Here is a 21,299-nt window from a genome sequence, read left to right as displayed (position 1 = left end):
GGGCCTTTTCCTGCTTGGGGGGGGGGGGATACACGCCAAGATGGACACACCCCGATTTAAGTTCTTTTGGGAAGGAACGGGCCCTAACCGCAAATATCACATGGTCAAGTGGGCATGTGTGTGTAGACCCAAAGCCTTGGGAGGCCTTGGGATCACCAACACCCGGATCCTTAACATTGCTCTTATGTGCAAGTGGATCTAGAAAATTGCCCAGGGGGCGGGACTCCCCCTTCTGGAACGATCTTCAGGCGAACAAACCTGCCTTTGCCATGGGGGCTAAATTCACTATAGGGAATGGTCGGTCCGCTCGTTTTTGGACAGATCACTGGATTGGATCCCAACCCCTCTGGGCCGAATTCTGTGACCTTTATGCCATTGCTGTCGACCCAACAATGGCGGTGGTGGATGCACTGGCTTTGACCCCACTGGAAATCCACTTCATGCGGGAACTTAACTGGCAAGAGCAGATGAGTCTAGCGGCTCTATAGGCAAGATTGGCCCGGTAGGTCTTTCGGAACAACCTGACACGGTGACTTGGGCGCTCACCGGTTCGGGCAAGTTCACGGTTAAATCCCTCTACCACAAAATGTGTCAAGGACCGATGCAACTAGTGGTCAAAGGGTTGTGGAAAGCGTGGCTGCCATTGAAGATTAAAATCTTCCTTTGGCATATGTTTCGTAACAAACTACCCACCTCCCTAAACGTAGCCAAATGCAATGGCCCGACCACCGGCCCTTGCACGCTCTGTGGCGCACCCGAAGACGCCAACCATGTTTTCTTTCGGTGCCCACTCGCGAGGTTTGTGTGGAGCGCAGTCCGTACTGTGGCAGGTGTTCAGTGGGACCCTAGATCTTCGAATGAGTTAGTTCACCTATTAGACTCGATACAGGGGCAAGCAAAACGTGTAATGTGGAGTTGTGCAGGGGCACTTCTCTGGGCTCTGTGGCTAACTAGAAACAAGCTTACCATTGAGGAATGTTTTCCAGCACATCCGGCTAATATCATCTACAAATGCAACTTGTACTTGTAGCACTGGAGTTCGTTGAGGAGGCGCAAGGATGCTGAGCTGCTCAAAACTGCCCAAGACCGTATGATGCAAGTGTATGTGATGGCTAGAGAGCCGACGACCATGACTTAAGATGTGGTTTATTTTGTCTCATGGCGAGCCTGCGCGCTCTGTAGGGGCCTAGGCCTTGTAAGACTGCTCACGGCCTCTATGGCCTTCGCAACTTTCGTTGTTCTCATGCTTTCGAGGGCCTGGATGGCTTTTGGTGATGTAAGCTAACTTTGGTTTCGGTACACTGCATGTTGTGAGCTTTATTAAGTTAAAGTGGGACGCATCTGGCGTTTTCGTTTTAAAAATAAAACTGACAAAGAATTGTTTTTACACCCGATGTCCTGTGCGCCCAAGTGGCTCAACGTGGGTTAACCCCTAGTGTCAAGTATATGCGCTCTTGTGAGAGCTGTGAAAGCACCGCAATACGATTGTGTTCGATGCCGGATCACCTTCCATACAAGCTCTCGTGCGAAGAATTAAAGACGAAGGAAGATCATGGAAGCTAGCAAAGCTCATAAAGGGAGAGGTGGAGGCCATGTTCCAGGACTTATCAATGTGGGCTAGCGTGAGGGAGTAGTTTCACGACTGAGTTTTTATGCAACATGTAATATGTAAACACCGACTTGGAGGGGCTTCTTATCCCATCCTCTTTTTTAATACATAGTACGCGCACTTTGTACCGTATTCGAGAGAAAAAATATGATTTATAAGATATTCTTTTGTAAACTAATATAAAATTAATATATGATTTTTTAGATGACTACTTTAGTGATCTAAAAGATCTTATATTAGTTTATAAGAGGGAGTACATCATACATGTACAGAACCTACAACAACAACACGAGGAGTTGATGGATGATTCACAAGGGATAGAGAGGAATCACGAACCTGATGAGGATAACATTCGGAGCGCATACAGAATATCCGAAGCGACGATCTTCTCTTTCTGATCTGGAAAGGCCGAGAGGGCGGCAAAGAACCTTGGCAAGCATGTGCTGGTGCGTACGTGTATTTTTGTCACAAGACCAACTGTTTATTATCATGGTGCACTGCTAGTCTGCTAGATGCAATCATACAGACCACAACCAGCTTAGGTTTCGTTGGGTGACACCTCCTCGTGTCACTTACCACTGGACCCTCCCGAAGCATGAGAATCTCCAGTCAGTGACACCTCCCAGATTCACTTTGGCAGAGCTACGTTTCGTTGGGTGCACGCATGTTCATTATCCTATCCTATGGCATCAAACCTATCTCACGCACCAACCAGTATAAAAGGCAGCTGCCTCTTCGTCATTCCAGCATCGCAAAGCAAAGGCACACACAACACAAGTGCTTAGCCACAAAGCTTAGGCAGAATCAAACACAGTGCAATGGAGGGAACCATGAAGAACGGCGCCAGGGCGATCAAAGGGAAGGTGGCGATGGCGTACTCCAAGTACGCCGGCAAGGCCCAGGCCAAGCCTGCCCCGAGCGTCACTACAGCACACGCCTACCAGCCAAGGTACCCTTCTTCCATTGACGCCACCGCGAGCGCCCCCTACGCCGCGGCTGGTGATGTCGACGAGAGGGCCTCGGCGTTCATACTGTCCGTCCGAGAGCGCTTCAAGAACGAGCAGACGATGATGAGTTAGATGAGCTCCGTCGTGGCCGGTCAGGTCGGTCCAGGCTCCGGGAGAGGTTTTATATTTGATGGAACATCTTCTGGGTAGCCATGGATATATACATACATGTCTCTAAGTGGCACACCATGTACTTTTCCTTTTTTTTCCTCTCCTTTTGTAACTTCAGTTTGACCATAAGAGTGGAAGAAAGGGATGATAACATAATCCCCATTTCCGAAAAAAAAAACGCTGGGATGTGAATACGATCCTTCATCAAAGTGGAGTTTGTGTGCCGTTCATTGTTGTTGGCCCCACAGTTCATCTCGACCGTGTAAAGAATCTTAAATTTCAATTCCTTTTTTATGTCGAGAACTCCTTTCCATGTGCCGTATCAAAATAGTACTACAAATCATTTCGAAATATTCCATCTTATTTTTGCTTGAAACTGTAAAAATAAGCAATCTTCTGGTTCCCATCCAACGCCACCGTTTGGATGAAGCACCTTAATTTAACCAGATTTTTAATAGATTTCCCACTACATATGGATTATCACGGGTAAATATTTATATAACCAAGTCATCTAAAATGTAATTATTGGAAATATGAGCAAATTACTACGAGATTTAATCCGAATAAATAGGAAATAGATCATGAGAACAATAGCAGAGATTAAACTAATCATGCGAACTAGCATAGTAGATGAACATATCACATTTATGGCACATACTAGAAATATGAATTCTACCACGATCTCAAACAGGAAGGATAGAATCACATACGGTGCAGCGGGAGCAGCACCGCCGGCGTTGACGTTGTCGCCCATGTCGTCGAGGATGAGGTTGCCGAGATCGGGGAACAAGTCGTCGTTCGCGAAGTCGTCGCTGCCAGCAGTCGCGCGAGTGCGCTCCCCAAAAACCTGATCGCCCCTCTCCTGTACAGGATCACGAGAGGCGGGGTTCCCGAGGCCTGCTGTCCCTTCTCCCGGTGCACGCCGAAAGGAGGGATGGAGAAGACTTGCTTGGCGGCGCAATGATCTGGAACGGTGGTGAGAAACCATACGAAGCAGCGGCTAGGGTAGACGTCTGCCTGACTATATAGTGCGGGCCAGGTAGGTCGTGGGAGTAAACCCCACGTCCAAGTCGTCACGATCCAAAAGAATCAGAAACGGTTCAGTAATTAACGTGTCCGTTAATTATTAATTAATGACTCATTAATTTTTTCCAAGCATAAAAAATATAGACAACGTGCATAGCTCTGTCCTCGGCTCGGCTCAATCCCGCAACCCGTCGTGACGAGGCATGGCAAGGCGAGCGAGGAGGAGGAGCGCGCGTGTAGGTCTTCTCTTCTCATGCTCATAGAAGTGGTAAAAGAGCTCACCTTATAAAGAGGTGCAACTCTCTCTCAACTTTCGGGGTGGGACTAAATTTTAGTCTCACTCACTCCACTCACATATGTGCATGAATGGGCCAAGAGAATTTCAGAATTTTAGTTGGGCTTTGGGCCAAAGGCCTACTAGCAAAATTCCAACAATCCCCCACAAAGTCTCATTGGCACATCTCATCATTTAGTTCCAAAACATTGTTTATATACCGGTGCTTAGTGGAAACTGTGAAGTTGAACTTCCATTTAGAGATTGATGCTACACTAGATCACAACTTGAATAGTGGACTATGCCTTGAACTACAAGTTTTCTGCGAGACTAGTTTCACACAAATTCTTGACCGGGCTGCCGGAAGGCTTCCCCGCGGGTGGAGCGTATATGTCATACTCCAGGGCCTTTTCATGAATTTATTAGAGAACATCCAATTCTCACAGACTGCGACATTAACAGTCAAATTCATATAGGTGTGTTCCTCAGAAGATGTTCTGCAGGACAACATCTCTGCTTACCCGAATAAGCCACTTGGAACACATTAAGATAAGTATCAACCTGCCATGCAGATCAGGAGAGTATTGCATCTTCATGGAGTGGGATAGGTAATATAGGGATACTCTCCTCCCAGCTGACCAACAGATTGTCTCCCACTTCTACTTCATGGGATCTCCGATCACATAGAGTGGGTTACCACTATGGACAACTCATGCGGTGGGTCTCAGACCCATCTCCATCGATGCATTATCTATCACATTACGTGATAGACCCTTTGTGAAGGGATCTGCCAAATTTTTCGATGTTTGGATATAATCCAACGTAATAACTCCGGAGTTCCTCAATTTTCTGACAGATTTCAGTCTCCTCTTCACATGCCTTGAGGACTTCATATTGTCCTTTGAACTGTTTATTTTGATGATCACAGTTTGATTATCACAGTTCATCAGGATAGGGGGTATTGGTTTTTCAACCATAGGTAAGTCCATCAAGAGTTCACGAAGCCACTCTACTTTAACAGTGGCAGTGTCTAATGCTGTGAGTTCTGCTTCCATAGTTGACCTCGTTAAGATGGTCTGCTTGCAAGACTTCCAGGAAACAGCACCACCACCAAATGTGAAAACATAACCACTTGTGGCCTTAATCTCATCAGCACCAGATATCCAGTTTGAGTCACTATAACCCTCCAGTACCCTTGGATACCCGGTGTAGTGAATCCCATAGCTCGCGGTGTCTTTCAAATAGCGCATAACTCTCTCAAGCGCATGCCAATGATCATCTCCTGGTTTTGACACAAACCGACTCAGCTTGCTAACAACAAACGAGATGTTAGGCCTCGTGGCACTCGCCAAATACATAAGCGAGCCAATAATCTGAGAATACGTAAGTTGATCTCTAGCAATCCGTCGATTCTTTCGAAGCAACACACTAGCATCATATGGAGTTGGAGAAGGTGTGCAGTCGCTATACCCAAAACGACTCAAGACCTTTTCCACATAGTGAGACTGAAGCAGTGTGATCCCACCATTCTCATCTCTCAACAGCTTGATGTTTAAGATAACATCAGCTACTCCTAGATCCTTCATCTCAAAACAGCGAGATAAGAAATCCTTAACCTCCTTGATTAAATCAAGTTTGGTTCCAAAGATCAGTATGTTGTCGACATACAAACAAAGAATAACTCCTTCGCCCCCACTATAGCGATAGTACATGCACTTGTCACCATCGTTTACTACAAAGAAGGCATCAATTAATGTTCTTTCGAACTTCTCATGCCACTCCTTAGGAGCTTGTTTAAGGCCATATAAAGACTTTAATAATTTGCACACCTTTCCTTCTTGACCAGGTACTACAAAACCATCTGGCTGATCCATGTAAATTTCCTCCTTCAACTCTTCATTGAGGAAAGCTGTCTTAACGTCCATTTGATGAACGAGAAGACCATGTGAGGCAGCCAGTGATAGTAGCACCCGAATTGTGGTCAGTCTAGCCACGGGTGAGTAAGTGTCAAAGAAGTCTTCACCTTCTTTCTGGGTATAACCCTTGGCCACAAGCCGTGCCTTGTACTTTTCAATCGTACCATCAGGTCTAAGCTTCTTCTTGAACACCCACTTACATCCTACAGGTTTGCACCCATAAGGACGGTCAGTGATCTCCCGGGTACCGTTAGCTAAGATGGAATCCATCTCGCTACGTACAGTTTCCTTCCAGTAGTCAGCATCAGGAGATGCATAGGCTTCTGAAATAGTCCTGGGTGTGTCATCCACGAGGTACACAATGAAATCATCACCAAAGGACTTTGCAGTCCTCTGTCTCTTACTCCTCACAGGAGTTCCATTGTCACCCTCAACAGGATTCTCAACATGTTCCATCGCAATGGTGGGTTCAGGAATTACAGTGAATTCCTCACTAGATGGAGTAGGTATAACCTGATTTGATGAACTCGACATATCCTTCATAGAAAATATGTCCTCAAAGAAAGTTGCATCATTCGACTCCATAATCGTACCAACATGCATGTCTGATACCTCAGATTTTATTATCAAAAATCTATAGCCGATGCTATGAAAAGCATAGCCCAGAAGAACACAATCCATGGTTTTTGGTCCAAGCTCGCGCTTCTTGGAAATTGGTATATTGACTTTCGCTAAACAACCCCAAGTACGTAGGTAAGAGAGTTTCGATCTTTTCCTTTCCCACTCCTCAAACGGAGTCATGGTCTTATGCTTTGTGGGAACTCGGTTTAGGACATGACACGCAGTCATTAGCGCCTCCCCCACCATTCCTTGGATAGACCCGAAGTGTCTAACATGGTGTTAACCATATCAGTTAGAGTTCGGTTCTTTCTTTCGGCTACCCCATTTGACTGGGGTGAGTAGGGAGGCGTCCTCTCATGGATTATACGATGTTCCGCACAAAACAGATCAAATTCATTGGAAAAATACTCTCCACCACGATCGGACCTAAGCCGTTTAATTTTTTTGATCAAGTTGGTTTTTTGCCTCAGCTTTGTAGTTTTTGAAGAAATTCAAAACCTCATCTTTTGATTTCAGAAGATACACATAACAATATCTAGTGGAGTCATCAATCAACGTCATGAAGTATCTCTTTCCACCTTTTGTCGACACGCCATTCATCTCACAAAGATCAGAATGTATAAGCTCTAGTGGCGCCAAGTCTCTTGCCTCTGCAGTCTTATGGGACTTGCGAGGTTGCTTAGCTTGCACACATACTTAGCACTTAGAGCCTTTGATAGTAGAGATTTTCGGAATTAAATTCATATTGGCTAGCCGCGTCATGCAACCAAAGTTAATGTGACAAAGTCGTGAATGCCAAATATCAGACTCATTGTTGTGGCAAACATTATTAATAACTTTAGTGCAAATATCTGACAAAGACAGGCGGAACAAGCCTCTGCTCTCATAGCCTTTTCCAACAAATTGTCCATACTTAGAAATTACAACTTTATTGGATTCAAAAACCAACTTAAAACCATCTCGACATAAACGGGAACCGCTAACGAGATTTTTATTTATGGACGGCACATGATGAACGTTCCTCAGACGCACAGTCTTCCCCGAAGTAAACTTCAGATCGACCGTACCAACACCTCGAACGATGGCATGTGACCCGTTCCCCATCAGCACGGGTGAAGTCCCTGTTTCCTGGTAAGAAGAAAACATGGAGGCGTCAGCACAAACATGTACATTGGCACCGGTGTCAATTAACCAATCAGGGGATTGAAATACTGAAAGGATGGTAGGTAAAATACCGTACCCTGATTCCTTCATATCAATATCACCAATGACAACATTAGCGGACTTGCCGCTCTTCTCATGTTCGCGCTCCTCAAAGCGGTTAGGACACTTAGGAGCCCAGTGATTAGGATCACTGCAGACATGGCAAAGTCCTTTCCCCTTCTTATGAGAATTCTTCTTGAAGTTGGTAGAATGTGATGGCTTGTTCTTTGTATCAAACTTGTATTTGCCTTGAGTTTTGTTCTTATTGTTTTTGAACTTGTTGGGCTGGGAGTTCTTCTTCTGTACCATGTGGGCACTAGAACCTCCATCAGCAACTCGAGTATGTGTGTCCTTATCTCTCGCCTTCTCTTCAACATCAAGAGTACCAATGAGATCCGCAACAAAAAACTCTTGTCTCCTGTGTTTCAGGGAAGTAGCAAAATTGTTCCACGAAGGTGGAAGCTTGGCAATGATGCCTCCGGCAACAAATTTGTCCGGCAACACACACTTGAAGTACTCAAGTTCTTTTGCGAGCGACTGTATCTCATGAGCCTGCTCTACAACAGGGCGCTCATCACTCATCTTGTAGTCATAGAATTGCTCCATGACGTACAACTCGCTGCCGGCGTCCGAAGCGCCAAACTTGGCCTCGAGCGCAACTCACATGTCCTTGCCGTTGTCAAACGACATATATGAATCCATAATGGAGTCATCTAGAACACTCAGAAGAGCGCCTTTAAAGAGGGTATCGATCTTCTCAAAAGCTTCCAGCTGTGCTGGATTAAGATCGCCCTCAGGCTTGCCCTTGGTGGCGTCATAGCAGCCCATGGTCTGAAACCAGTAGACTGCTCTCGTGCGCCACCTCTTATATTGCGCCCCCTTAAAGGCATGCGGCTTCAGATGCGCAACAAAACCACTCGGAGTAAATTGCCTATAATCAGGTTTTTGGATTGTTGGAAATATGAGCAAATTACTACGAGATTTAATCCGAATAAATAGGAAATAGATCATGACAACAATAGCAGAGATTAAACTAATCATGCGAGCTAGCATAGTAGATGAACATATCACATCTAGGGCACATACTAGAAACATAAATTCTACCACGATCTCGAACAGGAAGGATAGAATCACATACGGTGCAGAGGGAGCAGCACCGCCGATGTTGACGTTGTCGCCCATGTCATCGAGGATGAGGTTGCCGAGATCGGGGAAGAAGTCATCGTTCGTGAAGTCGTCGCTGCCAGCAGTCGTGCGAGTGCGCTCCCCCAAAACCTGATCTCACCTCTCCTGTACAGGATCACGAGAGGCGGGGTTCCGAAGGCCTGCTATCCCTTCTCCTGCTGCACGCCGAAAGGAGGGATGGAGAAGACTTTCTTGGCGGCGCAATGATCTGGAACGGTGGTGAGAAACCATACGAAGCGGCGGCTAGGGTAGACGTCTTCCTGACTATATAGTGCGGGCCGGGTAGGTCGTGGGAGTAAACCCCACGTCCGAGTCGTCATTATCCAAAAGAATCGGAAACGGTTCAGTAATTAATGCATCCGTTAATTATTAATTAATGACTCATTAATTTTTCCCGAGCAGCGAAAATATAGACAACGTGCATAGCTCTGTCCTCGGTTCGGCTCAATCCCGCAACCCGCGGCGCATCGTGATGAGGCGTGGCAAGGCGAGCGAGGAGGAGGAGCGCGCGTGTAGGTCTCCTCTTCTCATGCTCATACAAGTGGTAGAAGAGCTCACCTTATAAAGAGGTGCAACTCTCTCTCAACTTCCGGGGTGGGACTAAACTTTAGTCTCACTCACTCCACTCACATGTGTGCATGAATGGGCCAAGAGAATTTCAGAATTTTAGTTGGGGTTTGGGCCAAAGGCCTACTAGCAAAATTCCAACAGTAATCACAGGGTGTGCGTGACATGAGGTCAGGTCACATCATCAATCTTATAGGTAGGGAGAGGGTTTTGGTCAAAAAATGGTTTTGTATGTATTTATTTTTAAAACCCTTGTTGAATGATGGAATAAAGATGACTGTGTGCATTCCTTGATGCAGAGGCTAGGGGTAATCCTCCTTTTCGAAAGAAAATGAAATGAAATAATTCTCCCAGTTAGAAAGGCGTGGAAGACTGGTCGAAGAGTAGTCGTAGCCCCTGTGTCGCCCTCCCAAGGCATCCACCCACTCAAGGCCTCCTCTCCATGCTTCCTCTCCCCTTGCCGCTGCCACATGGCCTTCGCTGGGCAAAGCCTGTGCGGATCCGGTAGCGGCTGGGCTCTAACGTCCCGGGGCGACTAGTTGTCGAGTCGGGGCTCTTGCGGCGGCAGACAACACGATGCTCCTCCACGCATGTCGCAGGTGCCTAGGGGTGTCGGCAGGACGATGGTGGCTACAGTGGTGGAGGTATTGCACGCGTGATATGGCTGCCCGTGGCTCAGCGTGTTTGGTGCATTGTGTAGAGGTCGGCGGTCTTTGGGTGCGACGCGTGCCCTCACCTCAGCGGCGAATGCAGGTGTGCCTTGATCCGAGCGTGGCAGGCTGATCGTGACTCCTTCGGCCGCTCGGGCGGCGTGGGGTGGCAGCGGCGTCTATGGACGAAGTTTTCCTCGATGGACATGCCATCATGGAGCTGCAACACCTACAACTCATTATTTTGTGGTCTCGGGTGAAAACCTAAGATCTTGCTTGTCAGATCGGATGATGGTTATCTGTCCTCGACATCACAACCTCCTTTGAGGCATGATCTTGGAGACCCAAACAACGACTATCTTTGTTGTGTGTGGTTGGGACGGTGGTGTGCTCTTTTTCATGTGTTACTCTTCGGTTGTCCTTCGTGTGGTGTGCCGTCATGTTGATGTGCATGCTCAAGACCCTCCCATGTTGCCGTTGTGGTGCGACGAGCCCCGAACTCTTGGTTTGACCACCTTTGCTCAAAGGTGGCGCATTGATGCCTCCCCAACCTGCTAATAGTCCTGTCTTTTTGTGGTGGAGCTCCTAGTCGAGGTTCACGGTCAATGGCACTCGTTGATTTTGAATGCTCCTAAGTTGTGCCGTGGAGTTCGGTACGCACGCCGATGTGGTGCATTAGGCTATTTGCTAAGTTCTAGTATTGTGATCCATCGACCGCACCCCGCATCTACTTGTGTCTTCTGTGGTGCTGGTCTTTCTGTCTAGTAGCTAGGTCGTGCCTTCTCTTGGGCGTCAATTTATTCTTTCTTATTTAACTGTGTCACTTGTACCATTTATGGTCCGGTTTCCCATGTTCCCTCATCAACATGATCAACTTGTTCAGGATTTTGATCTGGCTTCTCTTATAAATTGATCAACCAAATACCAATAGCAGAACTCTTCCCCTGTTGTTTCCTAAAAAACAAACAAACTCCCAACTGATGTGGCGTGGATTCTCCCTAAGATATCTCAAGACCTACGGTGCCATATACCCCCTGATCGAGTTGGTTAAGTTCTCTCTACCTAGTTTTAAAAAAAGTTTTCTGTACCCTTTCTTCTCTTTTTTGTGAAGGATCCGGATAGTCATCGTAGTGACGGATCATAGACTTTGCTGCAGTTGTGCTAAAAAGAATGAGGTTCCCACATGAAAATGATGAGCAGATCAGCAGCTTGAACAAAACTACAGAACAGAGTAGCAATCTATAGGAATTTGGTATATTTTGGGCTAGCCCAATAACGATTTTCATAAATCCCAATAAATCCTAGAGGCGCACTTAGCCCATTCATGCAATAAAGAGGCGGCACTAAAGTTTAGTCTCAAACTTATCACTTAGTAGGGGTTGGACCGTCTCCGGGGGCTTGAGGTGCACTATAGCTTGAATTTTTCCCGGGTTTGACTCAATTTCCCGCTGGTATATGATGAACCCCAGCAGTTGTCCGACAGGGACACCGAAGACACATTTTTCGGGGTTTAACTTCATGGTGAAGTTGTGGAGGTTGTCGAAGGTATGTTGGAGGTCGTTCTGAAGGCTTGAACCTTGTTTTGATTTGACCATGAGGTCGTTGAGGAGGCTTAAATCAAAGCAGGACGTAGGGTTTTACCTGTTCGAGAAGGCCCGAACCTGGGTAAACATCGCCTCCCTTCATCCCATGTTACCATTGTTCCTAGACCTACAACTCGGGATCTCTATCCGAGATCTGCCGGTTCTAGCACCAACATTTTGGTTTGTAGGAATGTATTCCTATTTCTAGGTAGGTTAGGAACCAATAGATCATATTTTCAAATATAAAAAAACATTAGTCTAGACTCAACGAAAAAAAATTCCTATCTATACTTTAAATGGCATCTCTTTCTCTTAGGTATTGAGGTACTACATGTCATCTCACTTCCTATACTTCTCCTATTCCAATGACATTCATATCCTATGAACCTAACTAACTTCCAAAACAACGGGCCTCAAGATAATATATATTGATGGCAGCTCTCTCTATCCTCACAAGTCACACCGACACGAGTCACACCGGCACAAGTCGTGCAACGAGCCACGCCTGGGAAAATTAGGATCAACCAAGACTTGATTCGTCAGGCGGTGCAAAAGGGGGACACACCATATGCAGTACACTTGACCTCTCACTGGCGTGGGCATTGAAGTGACCCGCAAGCCGAGGGCTCTGTCCGCGCCGCGTCTACGGTCTTCGCGCCCGTTCAATGCCGGAGAATGTTTACTAGAAGAGTCGGGACAGATATCTACCATGTTTGTGAGGGAAATATGCCCTAGAGGCAATAATAAAGTTGTTATATTATATTTCCTTATTCATGATAAAGGTTTATTATTTATGCTAGAATTGTATTGATCGGAAAATTAAATACATCTGTGGATACATAAACGAAATACCGTGTCCCTAGTAAGCCTCTACTAGACTAGCTCGTTGATCAAAGATGGTTAAGGTTTCCTAACCATGGACATGTGTTGTCCTTTGATAACGAGATCACATCATTAGGAGAATGATGTGATGGACAAGACCCATCCGTTAGCTTAGCATATTGATCGTTCAACTTATTGCTATTGCTTTCTTAATGTCAAATACATATTGTTGGAAATATGCCCTAGAGGCAATAATAAAATGGTTATTATTGTATTTCCTTGTTCATGATAATTGTCTATTGTTCATGCTATAATTGTATTAACCGGAAACCATAGTACATGTGTGAATACATAGACCACAACATGTCCCTAGTAAGCCTCTAGTTGAATAGCTCGTTGATCAATAGATGGTCATGGTTCCCTGACCATGGACATTGGATGTCATTGATAACGGGATCACATCATTAGGAGAATGATGTGATGGACAAGACCCAATCTTAAGCGTAGCACAAGATCGTGTAGTTCGTTTGCTAAAGCTTTTCTAATGTCAAGTATCATTTCCTTAGACCATGAGATTGTGCAACTCCCGGATACCGTAGGAATGCTTTGGATGCACCAAACGTCACAACATAACTGGGTGGCTATAAAGGTGCACTACACGTATCTCCGAAAGTGTCTGTTGGGTTGGCATGAATCGAGACTGGGATTTGTCACTCCGTATGACGGAGAGGTATCTCTAGGCCCACTTGGTAATGCATCATCATAATGAGCTCATTGTGACTAAGTAGTTGGTCACGGGATCATGCATTACAGAACGAGTAAAGTGACTTGCTGGTAACGAGATTGAACGAGGCATTGGGATACCGACGATCGAATCTCGGGCAAGTAACGTACCGATTGACAAAGGGAATTGTATACGGGATTGCTTGAATCCTCGACATCATGGTTCATCCAATGAGATCGTCGTGGAACATGTGGGAGCCAACATGGGTATCCAGATCCCGCTGTTGGTTATTGGCCGAAGAGTTATCTCGGTCATGTCTGCATGATTCCCGAACCCGTAGGGTCTACACACTTAAGGTCCGATGACGCTAGGGTTATAGGGAAAGTTTGTACGTGGTTACCGAATGTTGTTCGGAGTCCCGGATGAGATCCCAGACGTCATGAGGAGTTCTGGAATGGTCCGGAGGTAAAGAATAATATATAGGAAGTGAGGTTTTGACCACCGGAAGTGTTTCGAGTGTCACCGGTAATGTACCGGGACCACAGGAGGGTTCCAGGGGTCCACCGGGAGGGGCCACCAGCCCCGGAAGCTCGCATGGGCCAAATGGTGGGAAGGGACCAGCCCCTGAGTGGGCTGGTGCGCCTCCCACCAGGGCCCAGGGCGCAGCTAGGAGGAGAACGGGGAAACCCTAGGCGCAGATGGGCCTAAGGCCCACCCTAGGGCGCGCCCCCCCCTCTTCCCCTCTTGGCCACCCCTCCATCCCATCTAGGGCTGCTGGGAACCCTAGAGAGGGCGCACCCTCCTCCCCTCCTCCTATAAATAGTGGGGGTTTTGGGGCTACCCAACACACGAGTCTCTCTCCCTCTTGGCATGGCCCTACCCCTCTCCCTCCTCGTCTCTTGCAGTGCTTGGCGAAGCCCTGCTGGCGTGCCACGCTCCTCCACCATCACCACGCCGTCGTGCTGCTACTGGACGGAGTCTTCCCCAACCTCTCCCTCTCTCCTTGCTGGATCAAGGCGCGGGAGACGTCACCGGGCTGTACGTGTGTTGAACGCGGAGGCGCCGTTGTTCGGCGCTTAGATCGGAATCGACCGCGATCTGAATCACTGCATGTATGACTCCACCAACCGTGTTCTTGTAACGCTTCCGCTTAGCGATCTTCAAGGGTATGAAGATGCACTCCCTCTTTCATTGCTAGTATCTCCTAGATTGATCTTGGTGACACGTAGGAAATTTTTGAATTATTGCTATGTTCCCCAACAGTGGTATCAGAGCTAGGTCTATGCGTAGATTCTATGCACGAGTAGAATACAAAGCAGTTGTGGGTGATGATTTGTTCAATTTGCTTACCGTTACTAGTCTTATCTTGATCCGACGGCATTGTGGGATGAAGCGGCCCGGACCGACCTTACACGCACGCTTACGTGAGACTGGTTCCACTGACTGACATGCACTTGATGCATAAGGTGGCTGGCGGGTGTCTGTCTCTCCCACTTTAGTCGGATCGGATTCGATGAAAAGGGTCCTTATGAAGGGTAAATAGCAATTGGCATATCACCATTGTGGTTTTGCGTAGGTAAGAAACGTTCTTGCTAGAAACCCATAGCAGCCACGTAAAACATGCAACAACAATTAGAGGACGTCTAACTTGTTTTTGCAGGGTTTTCTTTGTGATGTGATATGGCCAAAAGGATGTGATGAATGATATATGTGATGTATGAGATTGATCATGTTCTTGTAATAGGAATCACGACTTGCATGTCGATGAGTATGACAACCGGAAGGAGCCATAGGAGTTGTCTTAATTTATTTATGACCTGCGTGTCAATGAAAACGCCATGTAATTACTTTACTTTATTGCTAACCGTTAGCCATAGTAGTAGAAGTAATAGTTGGCGAGGCAACTTCATGAAGACACGATGATGGAGATCATGATGATGGATATCATGGTGTCATGCCGGTGACGATGGTTTTCATGCCGCGCCTTGAAATGGAGATCAAAGACGCAAGATGATATTGGCCATATCATGTCACTTTATGATTTGCATGTGATGTTTGTCATGTTTTTACATCTTATTTGCTTAGAACGATGGTAGCATAAATAAGATGATCCCTCATTAAAATATCAAGAATTGTGTTCCCCCTAACTGTGCACCGTTGCTAAGGTCCGTTGTTCCGAAGCACCACGTGATGATCGGGTGTGATAGGTTCTAACGTTCGCATACAACGGGTGTAAGCTAGATTTACACACGCAATACACTTAGGTTAACTTGACGAGCCTAGCATGTACAGACATGGAAGACCGAAAGGTCGAACATGAGTCGTATAGTGGATACGATCAACATGAAGATGTTCAACGATGATGACTAGTCCATCTCACGTGATGATCGGACAGGGCCTAGTTGACTCAGATCATGTATCACTTAGATGACTAGAGGGATGTCTATCTATGTGGGAGTTCATTGAATAATTTGATTAGATGAACTTAATTATGATGAACATAGTCAAAAGGTCTTTGCAAATTATGTCGTAGCTCATGCTTTGGTTCTACTGTTTTAGATATGTCCCTAGAGAAAATTTAGTTGAGAGTTGACAGTAGGAATTATGCGGACTGGGTCCGTGAACTGAGGATTGTCCTCATTGCTGCATAGAAGGGTTATGTCCTTAATGCACCGCTCAGTGCGTTAAACCTCGAGCATCGTCTGTAGATGTTTGGAAACATCTAACATACACGTTTTGATGACTACGTGATAGTTCAGTGCGTAATACTAACGGTTTAGAATTGTGGCACCAAAGACGTTTTTGAAACATCGCAGAACATATGAGATGTTCCAAAGACTGAAATTGGAATTTTAGACTAGTGCCCACGTCAAGAGGTATGAGACCTCTGACAAGTTTCTTAAGCCTGCAAACTAAGGGGAGAAAAGCTCAATCATTGAGCATGTGCTCAGATTGTCTGAGTACTACAATCGCTTGAATCAAGTGGGAGTTAATCTTCCAGATGAGATAGTGATGGTTCTCCATAGTCACTGCCACCAAGCTATTGGAGCTTCGTGATGAACTATAACATATCAGGGATAGACATGATGATCCTTGAGCAACTCGCGATGTTTGACACAGCGAAAGTAGAAATCAAGTAGGAGCATCAATTGTTGATGGTTAAACCACTAGTTTCAAGAAGGGAAAGGGAAAGAAGGGTTACTTCATGAGACGGCAAATCAGTTGCTGCTCTAGTGAAGAAACCCAAGGTTGAACCAAAACCGAGACTAAGTGCTTCTATAATGAGGGGAACGGTCACTGAAGCAGAACTACCCTAGATACTTGGTAGATGAGAAGGCTAGCAAGGTCGATAGAAGTATTTTGGATATACGTTATATTAATTTGTACTTTACTAGTACTCCTAGTAGCACCAGGGTAATAAATACCGGTTCGGTTGCTAAGTGTTAGTAACTCAAAATAAAAGGCTACGGAGACTAGCTAAAGGTGAGATGACGATATGTTGGAAGTGTTTCCAAGGTTGATGTGATCAAGCATCACACGCTCCCTCTACCATCGGGATTGGTGTTAAACCGAAATAATTATTATTTGGTGTTTGTGTTGAGCATAGACATGATTGGATTATGTTTATCGCCATACGGTTATTCATTTAAGGAGAATAATGGTTACTTTGTTTATTTGAATAATACCTTTAATGGTCTTGCACCTAAAATGAATGGTTTATTGAATCTCGATCGTAGTGATACACATGTTCATGCCAAAAGATATAAGATAGTAATGATAGTACCACATACTTGTGGCACTGCCATTTGAGTCATGTTGGTATAAAACGCATGAAGAAGCTCCATGTTGATGGATCTTTGGACTCACTCATTTTTGAAAAGATTGAGACATGCGAACCATGTCTATTGGTAGATATGCATGAATAAACTCCATGCAGATGGATCGTTTGGACTCACTTGATTTTGAATCACTTGAGACATGCAAATCATACCACATGGGCAAGATGACTGAAAGGCCTCATTTTCAGTAAGATGGAACAAGAAAGCAACTTGTTGGAAGTAATACATTTTGATGTGTGCAGTCCAATGAGTGCTGAGGCACGCAGTGGATATCGTTATGTTTTTACTTCGCAGATGATTTGAGTAGATGCTGAGTATATTTACTTGATGAAACACAAGTCTGAATTATTGAAAGGTTTAAGTAATTTCAGAGTGAAGTTGAAGATCGTCGTGACAAGATGATAAAATGTCTATGATATGATCATAGAGATGAATATCTGAGTTACGAGTTTGGCACACAATTAAGACATTGTGGAAATTGTTTCACAACTAATACCACCTGGACGACCATAGTGTGATGGTGTGTTCGAACATCATAATTGCACCCTATTGGATATGGTGCATACCATGATGTCTCTTATCGAATTACCACTATCGTTTATGGGTTAGGCATTAGAGACAACCACATTCACTTTAAATAGGGCACCACACAATTCCGTTGAGACGACACCGTATGAACTATGGTTTAGAGAAACCTAAGCTGTCGTTTCTTAAAAGTTTGGGGTTGCGATGCTTATGTGAAAAAGTTTCAGGCTGATAAGCTCGAACCCAAAGCGGATAAATGCATCTTCATAGAATACCCCAAAATAGTTGGGTATACCTCCTATTTCAGATTCGGAAGCAAAAGTGATTGTTTCTAGAAATGGGTCCTTTCTCGAGGAAAAGTTTCTCTCGAAAGAATTGAGTGGAGGATGGTGGAGACTTGATGAGGTTATTGAACCGTCACTTCAACTAGTGTGTAGCAGGGCACAGGAAGTTGTTCCTGTGGCACCTACACCAATTGAAGTGGAAGCTTATGATAGTGATCATGAAACTTCGGATCAAGTCACTACCAAACCTCATAGGTCAACAAGGATGCGTACTACTTCAGAGAGGTATGCAATCCTGTCTTGGAAGTCATGTTGCTAGACAACAATGAACGTACGAGCTATGGAGAACCGATGGTGGGCCCGGATTCCGACAAATGGCTTGAGGCCATAAAATCCGAGAGAGGATCCATGTATAAAACAAAGTATAGACTTTGAAAGAACTACTTGATGGTCGTAAGGCTGTTGGGTGCAGATGGATTTTAAAAGGAAGACGGACAATGATGGTAAGTGTCACCATTAAGAAAGCTCGAACTGTCGTTAAGATGTTTCCCGACAAGTTCAAGGAGTTGACTACGATGAGACTTTTTCACTCGTAGCGATGCTAAGAGTCTGTTGGAATTATGTTAGTAGTTACTGCATTATTTATGAAATCTTGCAGATAGGATGTCAAAACATTGTTTCCTCAACGATTTTCTTGAGGAAAGGTTGTATGTGATACAACCAGAAGGTTTTGTCAATCCTGAAAGATGCTAACAAGTATGCAAAGCTCCAGCAATCCTTCTAAGGACTGGAGTAAGCATCTCGGAATTGGAATGTACACTTTGATGAGATGATCAAAGATTTTGGGTTTATATAAAGTTTATGAGAAACTTGTATTTCCAAAGAAGTGAGTGGGAGCACTATAGAATTTTTATGAGTATATATTGTTAACATATTGTTGATCAGAAATGATGTAGAATTTCTGGAAAGCATGTAGGGTTATTTGAAAAGTGTTTTTCAATGGAAAACCTGGATGAAGCTACTTGAACAATGAGAATCAAGATCTATAAGTATAGATCAAAAATGCTTAATAGTACTTTCAAATGAATACATACCGTGACAAGATTTTGAAGGAGTTCAAAATAGATCAGCAAAGAAGGAGTTCTTGGCTGTGTTACAAGGTGTGAGTATTGAGTAAGACTCAAGACCTGACCACGACAGAAGAGAGAGAAAGGAAGAAGATCGACCCCTATGCTTTAGACGTAGGCTCTACAGTATGCTATGCTGTGTACCGCACCTGAAGTGTGCCTTGCCATGAGTCAGTCAAGGGGTACAAGAGTGATCCAAGAATGGATCACATGACACCGGTTGAACTTATCCTTAGTAACTAGTGGACTAATGAATTTTCTCTATTATGGAGGTGGTAAAAGAGTTCGTCGTAAAGGGTTATGTCGATGCAAACTTTGACACTAATCCGGATGACTCTGAGTAGTAAACCGGATTCGTATAGTAGAGCAGTTATTTGGAATAGCTCAAAGTAGCGCGTGGTAGCTGCATCTACAAGATGACATCGAGATTTGCAAAGCACACATGGATCTGAAAGGTTCAGACCCATTGACTAATAAACCTCTCTCACAAGAAAGATATGAACAAACCCCATGGGTGTTGGATTCATTACAATCACATAGTGATGTGAACTAGATTATTGACTCTAGTGCAAGTGGGAGACTGTTGGAAATATGCCCTAGAGGCAATAACAAAATGGTTATTATTGTATTTCCTTGTTCATGATAATTGTCTATTGTTCATGCTATAATTGTATTAACCGGAAACCGTAATACATGTGTGAATACATAGACCACAACATGTCCCTAGTAAGCCTCTAGTTGACTAGCTCATTGATCAATAGATGGTCATGGTTTCCTGACCATGGACATTGGATGTCATTGATAACGGGATCACATCATTAGAAGAATGATGTGATGGACAAGACCCAATCTTAAGCGTAGCACAAGATCGTGTAGTTCGTTTGCTAAAGCTTTTCTAATGTCAAGTATAATTTCCTTAGACCATGAGATTGTGCAACTCCCGGATACCGTAGGAATGCTTTGGGTGCACCAAACGTCACAACGTAACTGGGTGGCTATAAAGGTGCACTATAGGTATCTCCGAAAGTGTCTGTTGGGTTGGCACGAATCGAGACTGGGATTTGTCACTCCGTATGAAGGAGAGGTATATCTGGGCCCACTCGGTAATGCATCATCATAATGAGCTCATTGTGACTAAGTAGTTGGTCACGGGATCATGCATTACGGAACAAGTAAAGTGACATGCTGGTAACGAGATTGAACGAGGCATTGGGATACCGACGATCGAATCTCGGGCAAGTAACGTACCGGTTGACAAAGGGAATTGTATACGGGATTACTTGAATCCTCGACATCGTGGTTCATCCGATGAGATCATCGTGGAACATGTGGGAGCCAACATGGGTATCCAGATCCCGCTGTTGGTTATTGGCCGGAGAGCTGTCTCGGTCATGTCTGCATGATTCCCGAACCCGTAGGGTCTACACACTTAAGGTCCGATGACGCTAGGGTTATAGGGAAAGTTTGTGCGTGGTTACTGAATGTTGTTTGGAGTCCCGGATGAGATCTCGGACGTCACGAGGAGTTTCGGAATGGTCCGGAGGTAAAGTATAATATATAGGAAGTGAGGTTGAGCACCGGAAGTGTTTCGGGCGTCACCTGTAATGTACCGGGACCACAGGAGGGTTCCAGGGGTCCATCGGGAGGGGCCACCAGCCCCGGAAGCTTGCATGGGCCAAAGAGTGGGAAGGGACCAACCCCTGAGTGGGCTGGTGCACCTCCCACCAGAGCCCAGGGCGCATCTAGGAGGAGAAAGGGGAAACCCTAGGCGCAGATGGGCCTAAGGCCCACCCTAGGGCGCGCCCCCCCTCTTTCCCTCTTGGCCGCCCCCTCCATCCCATCCAGGGCTGCCGCCCCCCTAGGGGTGGGAACCCTAGAGGGGGCGCACCCTCCTCCCCTCCTCCTATAAATAGTGGGGGTTTTGGGGCTGCCCAACACACGAGTCTCTCTCCCTCTTGGCGCAGCCCTACCCCTCTCCCTCCTCATCTCTTGCAGTGCTTGGCGAAGACCTGCTGGCATGCCACGCTCCTCCACCATCACCACGCCATCGTGCTGCTACTGGACGGAGTCTTCCCCAACCTCTCCCTCTCTCCTTGCTGGATCAAGGCACAGGAGACGTCACCGGGCTGTACGTGTGTTGAACGCGGAGGCGCCGTTGTTCGGCGCTTAGATCGGAATCGACTGCGATCTGAATCGCTGCATGTACGACTCCACCAACCGCGTTCT

General features: G+C 45.6%; 1 protein-coding gene across 1 annotated transcript; it reads left to right on the top strand.

Moving 5' to 3' along the window:
- The first annotated feature begins 2,369 nt into the window (after window positions 1-2,369).
- LOC119272741 lies at window positions 2,370-2,952 on the top strand. The gene has a single exon (XM_037554150.1). It carries the CDS (start codon window positions 2,428-2,430, stop codon window positions 2,686-2,688), a length of 261 nt encoding a protein of 86 aa, XP_037410047.1. The 5' UTR covers window positions 2,370-2,427; the 3' UTR covers window positions 2,689-2,952.
- Window positions 2,953-21,299: the final 18,347 nt, after the last annotated feature.

The sequence above is a fragment of the Triticum dicoccoides genome, chromosome 3A (genome assembly GCF_002162155.2).
Source record: "Triticum dicoccoides isolate Atlit2015 ecotype Zavitan chromosome 3A, WEW_v2.0, whole genome shotgun sequence".
In the NCBI taxonomy this organism is placed as follows: domain Eukaryota; kingdom Viridiplantae; phylum Streptophyta; class Magnoliopsida; order Poales; family Poaceae; genus Triticum; species Triticum dicoccoides.
This window is presented reverse-complemented; position numbering and strand designations above follow the sequence as displayed.